The 13,712-nt window shown below is 44.1% G+C and overlaps 1 protein-coding gene across 1 annotated transcript; it reads right to left on the reverse strand.

The window, feature by feature from the left end:
• Positions 1-1,626: 1,626 nt before the first annotated feature.
• cmya5 (cardiomyopathy associated 5) lies at positions 1,627-12,637 on the reverse strand. The gene is made up of 14 exons (XM_080498942.1): positions 12,289-12,637; positions 10,826-11,465; positions 7,368-10,727; positions 5,182-5,277; positions 4,837-5,055; positions 4,716-4,738; positions 4,444-4,568; positions 4,229-4,363; positions 3,813-3,959; positions 3,545-3,692; positions 3,131-3,264; positions 2,921-3,038; positions 2,659-2,835; positions 1,627-2,562 (listed from the first exon to the last, which is right to left on the reverse strand). Exons 1-14 carry the CDS (start codon positions 12,402-12,404, stop codon positions 2,310-2,312), a joined length of 5,691 nt encoding a protein of 1,896 aa, XP_080355068.1. The 5' UTR covers positions 12,405-12,637; the 3' UTR covers positions 1,627-2,309.
• Between the last annotated feature and the right edge of the window lie 1,075 nt (positions 12,638-13,712).

Consider the following 13,712-nt stretch of genomic DNA (forward strand, 5'->3'; position numbering starts at 1 on the left):
AAGAGGCTGTCTCGTTTCAGGAAGCTTTTCCCTTCAGGCTCCGGCTGAAGCAGTCAAACACATGGAGAGCAGCAGCTGTTTTCCCTGAAGAGGTGCGTGTGTGTGTGTGTGTGTGTGTGTGTGTGTGTGTGTGTGTGTGTGTGTGTGTGTGTGTGTGTGTGTGTGTGTGTGTGTGTGTGTGTGTGTGTGTGTGTGTGTGTGTGTGTGTGTGTGTGTGTGTGTGTGTGTGTGTGCCCTTTACTCTTTAACCCCCCCCCCCCCCCCCCCAAAAAAAAAAAGGAGAAAGGGTGTCCAAGATGATTGGGAAAAAAAAAAAAAGTGTGTGACTGGAAAATAGTGATGAAATAATTGTGAACGGCATGTCCCCTGGAAAACGATGGCGATCTGGTGATAATGGTGCATTAAATGTTAGCCATAAAATGGCATTTGAAAGTCTACGTATATTGCAAATAATGATGGTTGAAGTTTTAACATATAACAACCAGGCCCCATCGTATCTTAAAGAGCCGTTAGAAGAACTCTTTATTCTCAGAGTGCTGCTTGCTGGAGGTTCCTCAGTTTTCTAAAAGTAGAATGGGAGGCAGAGCTTTCAGGTATCAGGCTCCCTCTCGTGTGGATCTGCGTTTCAGTTAGGCAGGCTGACACAATCTCTACTTTAAGAGGCAAGATATAAGAGTATTCTACTCAATACAGCTGACAGCTAAAAGTCTTTCAGGCCTTCTTAGGCCATTTTCTAGTGAAGCTGCTATAGGTTTAACCCTCTGGAATACCTACACTGAGCTTCCTTACTTTCTCGCTCTCCATATTTCATTATTACGTCACTGGCATTCTGTCTCTCTTCTATCTGTGCTCCCTCTCCACCTCCCTGCAGAATGACAGTGGAACTGAAAGTTAGTGGTCTGAAGCCTCCTGCCCTGATCCGTCTGCAGCGAGTGTATTTGTCTGCGGCCAGCTGTCTTGTCATTTTCTCTCCTTCTATCTAATGATTAGGACCTCATTTAGACCAGAATAGCAGGAACCCACCACCTCTGAGTCTGTTCTGCAGGATTCTTCCTGTTAAAAGGTCGTTTTTCCTTTCCACTGTCACTGATGCTTGCTCGTGTGTATTTGTTGTTTTTCTTCTCTGTAAAAGTGCCTTAAAATTACTGCGTTATATTTGGCACCATACAAATAAAACTGGATTGCTGCACGGTGTTGTAGTGGTTAGCAGCTCTATGTCCCAGTTTCTGTCTTTGTTTGCCTCGCAATGGACTGGAGGCTTATGGGGTGTATTCTGCTATATTTGGCTGTGATCAGCTCCAAAGATTAGTAACCATTTGTTCAATAAGGCAGCAAAGCAGATGGGTGGATCGACAACTTACTCTTTGATGAAATAGGACCCGCAAGACATTGCCATCATTCTATTGATCCATCAACCATAACATCCAGATAAGTTGACATCCACAATGTACAAACTCCATCTTGCACCCCGTGATAATTCTAATAAATTGGAAAATAGAAAAATTGTGTGTTTTGGTTTCTGTGTAACTAAGAGTATGGACCAATCTCTCCACCAAAATGAAGTAGTGCTGCCCTCTGATGGTGAATATATGTGAGGAGTGTGAGTCAACACAATTATCCCAGGTGTGCAAATACAAAAATAATCATGTTCTTTCAGCTCAGACGGTTTACAAGACGAAAAGAAAAGAAAAGAAAAGACACATAACATACAGAAGTCATCATCACAACTAAAAATGTTATTTACACAAAACAGGCTAATTCACATTATGAAATACAGTTTGAAAAGTGCTGCAGTGAATTTTCTTTGGAGACGCAAACTTTAGGATGGCAAGAGTCTGGATCTATACTTGCTGAGAGAGTAAGAGCACACGGAGAGTTTGATTTTAGTGAGCTCTTACTAACAATGGCTGTTTGTGAGGGAGGAAAACTGAGGGAATTACAGAGCTTCTTTATAAAACAATACAATGCTGTCAGATTTTCACAGAACAACAAGACAAAATTCAACAAACTCTCTTGTGAATGCATTCAATAACAGATTTTTGTTTTGTTTTTTACTTTGTCCTACTTTTGATATTTACAAGATGAATTTTATATTTGTTCAAAAAAACCCAACAACAACCCCTATGTCATTTTATGCCAAAAAAAAAAAAAGTTTTTAAAATTGAACTTTCTTCAATAAACAAAAATCAATCTGTGGTTTTAGACAACTGGGATGCGATCCGTTTCACTCTGCAATGTTGGTTGACATTGAAATCCTCCACTGTCCAACATGAGCTATAAACTCATGGTAGGTGAGGCCTCCGGCAGAGCTAGCTGTCCCTGGTGAACTCTGGCACCTCCAGCACCATGCTGACCCCCAGACTGCCCGGTAGCTCCAGACCCAGAGCGGGGTGGCAGGGCTGGGTGAAGCCTTGAGTGAAGGAACCTAACAGCTGACCACCTTGGGCATTATAAAAAGATAGACGGCCAAGCTGGTAATCCAGGAGAACACCAACCCGCTCAGGCGTCTCGGTGACAAACACACTGGACTGGACGTCGTTGTGGAGTAACTGATACCTGCACCTGGACAAACAGGGACAGAGAGGTGGAGGCTTGTATCACGCCAAACCAATGTGAGTAAACATCCATACACAATGGAGAAAAGTGAAGTACACAAACCCAGAAGGTGAGGGAATACACTGCAAACACCAGGTTAGACAGTCTTCACCCAGAGAGCTGTTTCTATTCACGGTGCTGTAAGCCACCCCGAGCCTGTAGGCCGCACATCCCGACACAGTGGTCTCCCAGTAGTAAAGCCCTCGTGCGGGCAGCAAGTCGCCCAGGATGGACGGACACCTGGGAAACAAACAATTCGGGTTTTTAAAACCAGTTTGAGGTTTGCTGACAGGCTGTGTAGAAGACGGTTTAGGATGAAACTCACTGTTTATCCGAGGCTGCAGCAGCTTTGCGTGCATCCTGGGAATAGTGCACGACTGTGTGGTCCTCGGACAGCTCCAGACCGGGGTGAGCTGACGCTTCCAAGAGGTGAAACCTTGTTCCTGAAGTAACAGCAAGATGAAGACAAAAAGTCTGGAGGCGGACCACATTTCAGGTATTTGAATGAGTTCCCATGCGCGTTGTGTTTTTGTACCTTTTGTCGAAACGAGCGCAGCCTCGCTTTGTTCACTGACACCGGCCTCATTCACAGCTTTGATGTAAAAGAGGTAATTTTCATTTGGTTGCAGGGGGACCTTCTGCTCACAGGCTTTGATCCCTGCGATGGATCTGTGAGCACGGCATACACACAGATATGCTTTTGGCAAAACATTGTAATGGTGGATAGAGTAGCATAGAAAAAAAAAAAGAATAGAATAGCTTCCAAGGACATGAGTGAAAGCATCCTTTTTATTTGGGTTGAATCATTCTGGTATATGACTGGAAAGCCCAGAATATCCAGGATGTGACATCTTTGATAGGTTATTTTGTAAAAAAAAAAAAAAAGATATTATCAATAGATCGTTGTCCTTCTCTGCACTTATCTGATGTGGTTAATACAGACACCCACCTGAGTCCTTCGCCCTCCAGTTCATACTGGCGGCAGTACTCCAGAGTGTAACTCTGGCCTGCTGCCTGCTGTGGTGAGCTCCACCTCAGTGTGGCTGAATCCCATAAGACAGTGCAGCGCTCTGTGTCAATCGCTGGCACTGACGGAGCTGCCACAATGACAACACATTAGAACGGACGCAGGACGATCCCTTCCTGCTTCTGCAAGCCGACATCAGGCCACTTGATTATAGGTCAACTCATATTGTAACTCTTATGTGTGGACTGACCGGTTTTGAAGACGAGCCTGTCGCTGGGGAGAGAGCAGCCTGTATAGTTGACGGCCATCACCCACACCTTGTACACTTTGTCAGGATCCAGCTCTTCCAGGACACAGTAACTCTCCTTCACGGTCACACGGTACTCCTCCGATATCGCTGTGGATCACAGCCGTACAGATGTATCAGATGTAATGCTTGAAAATTGACTCGAAAATTATTGCTGCCACCATAATATCTCACATTAAAGATGAATATTTTTAAATGTCTTGCCTTGTTTAAATCTACTGACAAACAATTATATGTATCCTTCTCGCTGTTTTCTTTGCCACAACAAATTCTTCATGAAGTTGCCTAATCTGAACTTAACTAATTTAACACTCTGGGTTTTTTTTGTCTCTGATACACTGCAGAGTGAAGATATTTACCTCCATGTGGATCTTCCATGCAGTAGACCTGGAAGCAGTCGATGATGTCTCCTGGGTTGACGTTCCAGTAAACGGTGACACTGGTGCTGGAGGCTGAGCCGGCCTCCTGAGGCTGCAGGGTCGGCCTCTGAGGCACTGAAGCAACCCAACACGATGATATAAAGCTGTCGCATCTTCACTTGATGTTCATCAGTTAACGTGCCCAGTGCAACTACCTGGTATTCCCTTGCGCTGTGTGAGGTTCGAGCTGGACGTATTGGCTTTGGCATAGTCTTCGAACACCAGCAGCCCTTTGGGACCGAGCTCAAGAGACAAAGCTGAGTCCAGAGCCGCTTTAAGCCTGAACATTGAACCACAAATGCACCCACACAGGTTAACATGGAGCACAATGAGATACGAGAACTTAGACAACACGTTGCAACTGCTCACCACACATATAACAGGGACAACGTATGAGGTCAAATGGAGCTCATTAAAAGCACTTTACCTTTCTTGAATGTCTTCTGGTGACTGATGAAAGAACAGATTGAAAAGGAATTCATCACTCACTGACATGGATCATAAATCCCTGTCCAGAGATAAAACTGCTGCTAATGATCAGCACTCACTCGTGCATCGGTCTCAGCCTCTCTGGACGTGGTCTCCAGAGTGGCCTTGGTGGAGTCGATGCTCTCCTGGAAGGAGACAATCTGATCATAGAGCTGCTCCAGCTTGGCCTTCTTCTCCTCCTCCATGCTGATGGACATGTTGTTGTACTGCTCCATCACCAGGGCCATCATCTCCTCATTCTGCGCCTGCATCGCTGCCTCGCTCTCCACACACTGGTCCTGAGAGACAAACACGACAGCGGACAGCTGAATGAGACACTGTTGTCGAATGATTTCGTATTGTGATGCATTCTGAGAGTATAATGTGAAGACAGTGTCACAGTTCAGGACTAAAGCATTCTCTACCTCAACAGAGTTATAGGCCAGCTCCAGCTCTGACACCAAGTCCTCAATGTTCTCTGACCTCCCCTGAAGCTCTGAGATCCAGTCACTCAGCGTTTCCTGTAAAGGAATCGTGTGTAATGTCATTTAAGAACAACAAACCACTGCTTTCAACCAAAAGCTCTGCGGATAGGAGTACAGTATAAAGGCATCTGCCTTTGCTCTTCAAAAGCAACTATTAAACTTTCAATTTCAAGGTGTTGTGCAACTGTTTCTAAATTCAATGATTCGGATTTCTTCTATGACTTCTATAGTAAAGCCATACAGTGAGAAAATCCCAGTTTGATTTCAGGGTTTGGAGACGTTTTGTGTGGAGTTTACCTGTTCTTCGGGTGCACAGGTTAAAAGTGTATAGGTGAGCGTGGGAGAAATTAATGAATGGATTTGCACTACGAGGCAAAACTGTACACTCTCCCCCTCAAAGGCTGATCAGCTCTTCTTTATGTGTCAAAACAGGTGTGTGATTATATTGGCACACACAGCCTGTCTCACAAAGACAAACTTTGACTGTGGCCTAAATCTACTCTGACTACTCGATGTCACGCGTGTCAGTTGGTAAATTAAGACATTTTCCAAATGGAAGTGCAGGAAATTTGACTGCCAAACTGCTGAAATCACATCATTTGGCTTGAATCTATTTGTGTTCTACAATTCAACAGTTACAGATTTATTTTCATTGAGACACGAAGTGGAACCTGCCTGATAAATAGGATCGAAACCATACCTTTAATCCTGATGAAATGTTCCAGTCTCTGTAGGAGGAAAACCAAGCATGCATGGGGAGAACATGCAAACTCCACACAGATGCCACCTCAATGTGGCTTGTTTTTATTTTGTGAAACAGCTAGTTTGCATCAAATCAATCAAAATGCTCATTCATATAATTATATAAATTATATAATTGAATACAAACTACTGGATTTGATCAAGCTGGACGACAGTATTTTGAGAAACAAGTCAGGATCAGTTTTCTCTTAGTTCTCCTTCTGGTGAGAATCTGAATAGCCATAGACTGAATTTGAATATGAAACGTGAAAATTACTTTGATTGTTTTCTCATTTACGGTCAGTTGTCTTTCATAAATATGGCATCACACACTCAGACAAGTCCTGCTTGGTTTATTATCTGAACATTACCTTAGATCATTCTAATTCGATTCCAGATTTCTATTGAATTAGCTGCCCACTATTTGAAAGTGAGGTGGAAAACATTTTCAGGTTGTTCATGTTTTGTTTTGTGTTATTCTGGCAAAATACTTGCAATATGTTTTAAGGTGGCAACATGGTTCTTTAAAAAAGAATGCATTTGGATAAAGCAGGGGCTTGAACCTGCCTTAACCCACAGGGGCGGCAGAACAGAACCGTTTTTATGTGAGCAGATCAGGTATCTGTCTCTGCTTGATGTTTTCACACTGGGCCCGTCCACCGATCAAAGTGGAGCATTGCATCACAACAACTCAATGTGTCGTTCCTTCAGCCTGCCAACAGCCGACAAGCACACAACCAGCTGGCAGGAAAACTGAGGAAAACTCACATCTGACTAATCTATGTCCAATTAATGATACGATGGCCCAAACTGATGCCAGTTTATGTTGGAAGTGGTCATCAGAGTGGAGTGCTGTGTTGCTTCACCAGCGAAAGAAAGAAAGAAAGAAAGAAAGAGAGAAAGAAAGAGAGAGAGAAAGAGAGAGAGAAAGAAAGAAAGAAAGAAAGAAAGAAAGAAAGAAAGAAAGAAAGAAAGAAAGAAAGAAAGAAAGAAAGGCTATAAAAGTACAGTGATCCTCATAAATAATGATGTTTTGCTCTGCAATGAATCGGTGTGATGCAAACAGTATCATTCTTACAAGCATTTCATAACTAAGGCATTTGGTTAAACTCATAGGAAAACACAATCTCATAAAATATCATATTGTGAGTGGGGGAAAGGCTACTTTTTGTTTCATTATCATGGATTTTTAAAAATTGTTTTAAATGGAAGGATAAAATATACAAAAATAGCCCAATATCTTTCAGTTTATTTATAATAAGTGTGAAACACATGGAAGTTTCCCATTTCAATTGAATGTTCTATCTTTCTTTTGAATACGCTAAACCTTGATCCAACATCATAACGTAACCCTGCTTGACAATGCAGCCTCCGCAGTACATTACCTTAATTTCTTCATAGGCTTTGTCCACACTCTCCACCTTGTGGTGACGGTGTTCTGCAGACCTGCAGTCTTGTTCAGATAGCAGACACCCACAGGTGACACAGAACCAGTCCATCCCCTGCAGCTCAGCTGCCAGTCTGGCCTGATTCTCCTCTTCTGCATCAATAATTTCATAGTCGGCCTCAATGAGCTCCTCTTCTAAGAAATCTTCTACCATCTCTTCTTTCTCTACATCCATCTCCTCCTCTTGCTTCAGAACCAGCTCAGGTTTTGGCTCTTCTGCATCTCTCTGTGCTTCAGCTTCTTGCATCTCTTTCACATCCTGTTCCGTTATCACCTCATACTCAAGCTCCTCAAGGGACATCTCTGGAACCTCTGCAACTGTCCTCTCTTGCTCCGTCTTTTCCTCTGCATCCTCTCTGTGAAGATGAATATCTGGAACTACACCTTCGTTGGTAATCACGGTTTCTGGCTCATCTTCAACCTTGTGCACTTCTAACTTCTGTTCAATCTCTGCATCTTCTGACTGCACATTTTCTGTGAGAAGCTTGGACAAATCTTCCAGAGGACTAAAGCTCCTCATGGGAGATATATCAACAGTGTCTTCGTTAGAGTCTTGTCCCAATCCTTGCTTCTCTGTGATGGGCTCCTCCACAGGTTCTTGTTGTTGACCCACACTGTCTGAATCAATTAGGGCGAGCTCTTCCGTCACAGAAACTTCTGGTTCCACTTCCCCTTGAGGCTCAGGTTTTGCTTCTTCAATGGATGCCTGAAGTTCTGGCCTGTTCGCAGGTTCTGTAGGAGTGTCTCCTGCAGCCTTCTCTGACCACTGACTAATCTCGACGTCCATCTCGACAGCTTGTCCCTTGGGAACGAAGACAATTAACTCATCCCCAACATTCACAAAGTCCTGAACAGAGCACCCATTATCCTCTGTTGGCTGTTTAGGTTTGTCTTCTGTTGTCAGTATTGCTTGGTCGGATTCATTCTCAGTCATCTCTGGTTGCAGTGGCTCAGTTTCAACAATTTCTTGCTGTTTCTCCTCTGACGTTGTCTTGGCTACTTCTGGCACCACAGGTTCGGCTCTCTCACTTGAAGCCTCAGTTTTGACCTCCAAATCCTGCAGATCAATCACATCCTTATTTATAGATGTAGGCAACTTCTCAGCAGTTGTTTCTTGCGACAGAGATTCATGTGCTGGTTCTCTGTCAGGAAGTTCTTTCTGAACATCCGTTTCCTCCGTACTCATCACCTCCTCAAGATCTATCTGGACTTGAGTTTGGATCTTTGTTTCACTCATTGCTTTTTCTGTAACTTCCACTATTGTGTGCACTGCGCTGTCAGAGTCTGTGACGACCTCAACAGGAGCAACGTCCTCAGCAATGACTTCCACGGGTTCTTTCCCCTTGCAGGGTGAGGATGTTTCAGGTGAGGCTTCCACTTCTGCAGGGGGCTCAGTCAAGGTGAGCGTTTCTTGCTGTTCACTCTCAGGTTCTTGCACTTCAGCTGAGGCGTCTTCTTTGGCCTCAGTTGGTACTTGTCCTTCATCAGCCACCATCTTGTCATCAGGAGATGCCTCCCCAGTTAAAGTCCTCTCAATGAGTATTGTTTGAGTTTCACACTTTGTGAGGACAGGAGGAAACTCAGTGCTTACAGTTGTCTGGTCCAAATCCTCTATGAGCACTGGGGCTTCTTTCTCACTCTTACAATGCTGCTCAGCATCAACATTGCTTTGCTTGCGTATTATTTCTTTCTCTTCTTGATTCTCCACTTTGTCCTTTCTCTTCTCGACTTTACAGTTTTCCTCATGGGCTTCAGGCTTCTCTGAGTCAGGAGGCTTGGTTTGGTCTGTCTCCACTGTCACTTGCTGATCCTCCTTCTTCTCCTCCATCTGTCCACTCTCCACTTCTGAGACTTCCTTTATAGCCTGATTTCCAATAACTGCAGAGGCTTGCAGGATTTCTGCCACTTTTTCTGTTTCTGCAACTGTTTCGTTTTTCTCTTTTTGAAGGTCCTCCCACTCCTTTCTATCCTCGACCGTACATTCTTCCTGGTGAACCTCAGGCTTCTCTGCACTGTGCTCATGAGACTCTGTCTGGTCTGACTTTACCTCCACTTTCACTTTTTGATCCTCCATCTTCTCTTCCATCTGTCCACACTTGACAGTTATATCTTCTGAGGCTTCCTTTACGTTCCCCTCTTCAAAAACTCCAGAGGCTTGCAATACTTCAGTTGCTTTCTTCTCTTCTTGAAGGTCCTCCCTCTCCTTTCCATCCTCTACTGTAGATCCTTCCTGGTGAACCTCGGGCTTCTCTGTGCTGTCTTCAGGAGGCTCAGTCTGGTCTGACTTCATCTCCACTTTCACTTGTTGATCCTCTATTTTTTCCTCTGCCGGTTTACACTCCTCAGTTATCTCTTCCGAGACCCTTACAGAGCGCTCTTCAACAACTGCAGGGACTTGAAGTATTTGCTTTTCTCTTTCTGCAACTGTTTCTATTTTGTCTTCAAGCACAGCTGAAGGTAACTCTTCACTCTTGTCTACAACACTGCCTTCTTGCATCTTTGGCTCTTCTGTCTTTTCTTTCTCATCCTCTTTTTCCACTCTTATTAGACATCCTGTCAATTCAAACTTACTCTGTGACCACATCATCCTGCCTTCCCTCTCTTCCTCCACTGGATCAGACTGAATATTCTCTGTGGGTGTCTCGTCTTTTAAAGTAAACTTCTCCAAGTAACCATCAGGTGCCTCATCTGAAGAACGTCTTTTGTAAAACCTCTCTGTTGCTACACTTTCTGCCCCAGAATGCTCTTCGTCGCTCCTCTTCCTTTCACCCATGGCATCCTCATAAAGATCTGAGTACATGAAGGACATGGCAGTGGGCTCCTCCAGCAAGATTGGATCTATGATCTTTGGGGGTCCAGCGGAAATATAGATGGGAGTAAGAGTGGTCTGTTCCTCCCCAAACAACACTGAACCACTCGCAATTCTTGATCTCTGACTCTCTTGCCTTCTTCTCCGGACTTCATCCTCTTCCTTGTGATGATGCAGCACATCAGTCGGAGGTCCTTCTCCATAAAACACCTCATCGAGGTGCTCCTCCACTATGTCCACATCTGGAACGAATACAAAAGATTCCTCTGATGCAGAGGGGTTGTCTGTGGCTGTGTCTTTTGCAGGTTTCTGCTCCTCTTCCCTGGGCTTCCCCACAGGTTCTTCAGCTTCATCCTGCTGCTTGGGCGCTTGTTCAACTGGAACCACCTCATCTAAAAGGGTAAACTTCTCAAAATAGTCAATATCCCCAGTACTGTCTTTTGGAGTCGGTGTGGGAGTAGACTCTGTTTCTTCTTCCTGCTTTAAAGGCTATGGAAGAATTGAGAACAATGATAGACACCATAATGAATGAAAGTAAAAGTTAAAATGTTCACATTTAGAATTATTTGCATGAATCAGATAAATACCTCTTGGTGCTCATGTGTTTCCTCTGTCGGCACATGGTCTTGTTGTTGGGTCCAATCAAAATGGTTTCGAGACTTGATCTTTGGAGACAGGTTCAGGTAAGACAAATTGTCCTGCAGCTCTGTGTTCTCCTCTTCGTCCACAGTGGGAAGTTTGGAGGGGACTCGGATGTTGAGGATCTCATAACCCTCTGAAATTAAACTGAACAGCTGCTGATCTTTGTTTTTGATTTCCTCCAAGTCCGGTTCTGTTTTGTTTTGCTCCGGCTTTATATTAGGAAGAGAAACCTCAGCCATCTCTGGTCTCTCTTTTCCCAGAACCGAAGCCGACCTGGAGCTCCCGGGTCGGCTCAGCCTGTCTCCCAGTCTGCTGATTCTCCCTCCAGACCTTGTCCTCCTGCGGACTACTTTCTCCTCGTCAAAGACGATGGTGATCTTCCCTGCGGCCCCAGAGCCGTCCATGCTGTATCCTCCAGAGGTGGAGCTCGTCTCAGAGGCCCAGGGAGTTGAGCAACGACTGGAGGCTGTCTCCCAAACAATCCCGCTGTCCTCACTCTGAACTGTTACCATAGAGAACGATGGATCCACCATCAAGCACTGGAGCTTGGGCTTCACTGACTGGTCTTGCACAACTTCTCGTAGGCTGACGGGGAGAGAGAAATGGAGGGAGTTAGAGGGAGGAAAAGAAGGCATGGTTACACAGCTCGACTGCAAGAGGAGATCATTTTGGCATAGCTTGCGGAAATATAAGCACAGAACAAACTGATGAATCAAATGAAAATGCATTTGAGCAACAAGGACTCACTTTCATGTTTTGCACCAGCGGGGAATGGTTAATTGTTTTATTTTTTTGCAAATCTAAACTGAAAACACTGCAACACCAGTTAATCGTTCCTCAACATGGGGAAGATGATTAAGTAACGATCTTCAGCATTAGACCAGGTGTCTCATACCCGGCTGCCAACATGAGCAATGATCTGAAAAATTATAATGCTCATATGCACCCTGAGCCTTCCCTCCTGCTATGAATACCATTGAGACCCTGCAGGGTGAGAGCAAGGTGACGTCTCAATGCGTCATTCAAGTAATATTAGAGAAGACATGGCAGGCCCTCTCGGATGCATCCAACATATTGGTGTCTTTTACTATTTATGACATGGCATGGATGGTGACACCACCCTGTACGAAGTGTGATAAATTACAAGAAGAATATGAGATGAATAATCGCAAATATTAGAATATAGTTGCCTACACTGTTGCACTGGGGTAGCCTAAAAGCTGAGGAGAAGCTTTTTCAATGAGTCAGGGCTTCCTAGTGATACTTGGAAAAATCATATTGCAAAGACAAAAAGTCACATCTCTTTGGTATCGGTTTAGAACAAAACATAACTTCCATCAGTAGAAAAGAAACCACTTGAGCCACCATTGGGATGATTAAACATGCAAGTACAATGGAAAAGAAGCACCTGTTCTGCAGTTCTTCCACTTCATCTTCATCGTCCTGGCTGTTGGTGTCTGAGGGTTCATTCTGGAACCCCTGGAGCTCCCTCATCTCCGAGTCCAGACTTTCACATTCCTCCATACTGCTTTTCTTTGAGGTCTCCTCTTGGGTTTTTGGTTCCGATATTGTTTTTTGTGTGTTTTAGAGCCCTCTTAATGTTTTCAACCACTCTGAATTGGGAGCTGGTCTGCCTGTTTGTGTCATTCTAAGTTGGGACCTGTCCATCTGACTCAGCCGAGGACAGAAATAGACTGGAGTGGGTAATGAAAAGACTGAGCGAGAGCTCAGAGGGGGCAAAACAAACTGCAAAGTGGCTCGAGTGTCACCGACTATTGTTTTAAACACACACTAGGACAACCTGTGAAAAATGTTGACCTGTAAAAGTTTGAGAAAATGCTGCAATTGTGCTTCACCTTGTTGTGTGCCATTGGCCAACGGCTGACTGTGACAGTGTGACTTTAAGTTCAAAAGCCCCCTTGCAAAGTTAAATATAGGGCCTGAGCTGGAACAGCGTCCCCTGCCACCACCCCCACCCGGTGTGGGTGGCAACACAAGATACACACACACACACACACACACACACACACACACACACACACACACACACACACACACACACACACACACACACACACACACACACACACACACACACACACACACACAGTGTCCACTTTGTAGTAGGGCTGACAACTAGAAAACTAGATGTAATCCGACAAAGAAAATGACAGATCAGAAGCCAACCAGCACCCTGGGAGCCAGATGAGGACGTGGGCAATCCTTGAATGAAAAGGTGCACAGGTATCGAGGAATCCTCTTAAGTTGTGTTTTTTCCAAGGTCTGTGAAATCACTCAATGACGTGGATACTTCCAGTGGTGGTGGAAAACCTGTATTACCTTGAGGAAACAGACAAAAATAAACCAAAACACCCATCTGACATCATGTACGTCTAATCCTAAAGTTACCTTTTAAAGAGCACTCATTGAAATACGTGGACATTAATCATTTAAAACCTATTGGTGTTGCTGCAGGAGCATTTTAAACACGTCACTCGTTTTTTACTTTTGTAACTTTTAAAGTCAGTTTTGATGATACACATTGTATGTCATTTAGATATGATGAAATCAATGTAAAACTACACATATTTCACCACACATAGTTTTGTCTCCTCTTGACTTGAAGGACACATCAGACAGACATTTAAAGATTAAAATGAATGTCAATGTCAAGAGTTGAATGTGAGGTCACATTTGTTGTCACCATACTGGTGCACAGACTGGAATCGAGAACCATCGGTGTCTGTTTATAGCACAACATGTATATTCAACATGTATATTCAACATGTTTTTTGCATGGAATTGGAAAGAAACCAGAAGTCATCAAATACA

The sequence above is a fragment of the Blennius ocellaris genome, assembly GCF_963422515.1.
Source record: "Blennius ocellaris genome assembly, chromosome: 7".
Classification (NCBI taxonomy): domain Eukaryota; kingdom Metazoa; phylum Chordata; class Actinopteri; order Blenniiformes; family Blenniidae; genus Blennius; species Blennius ocellaris.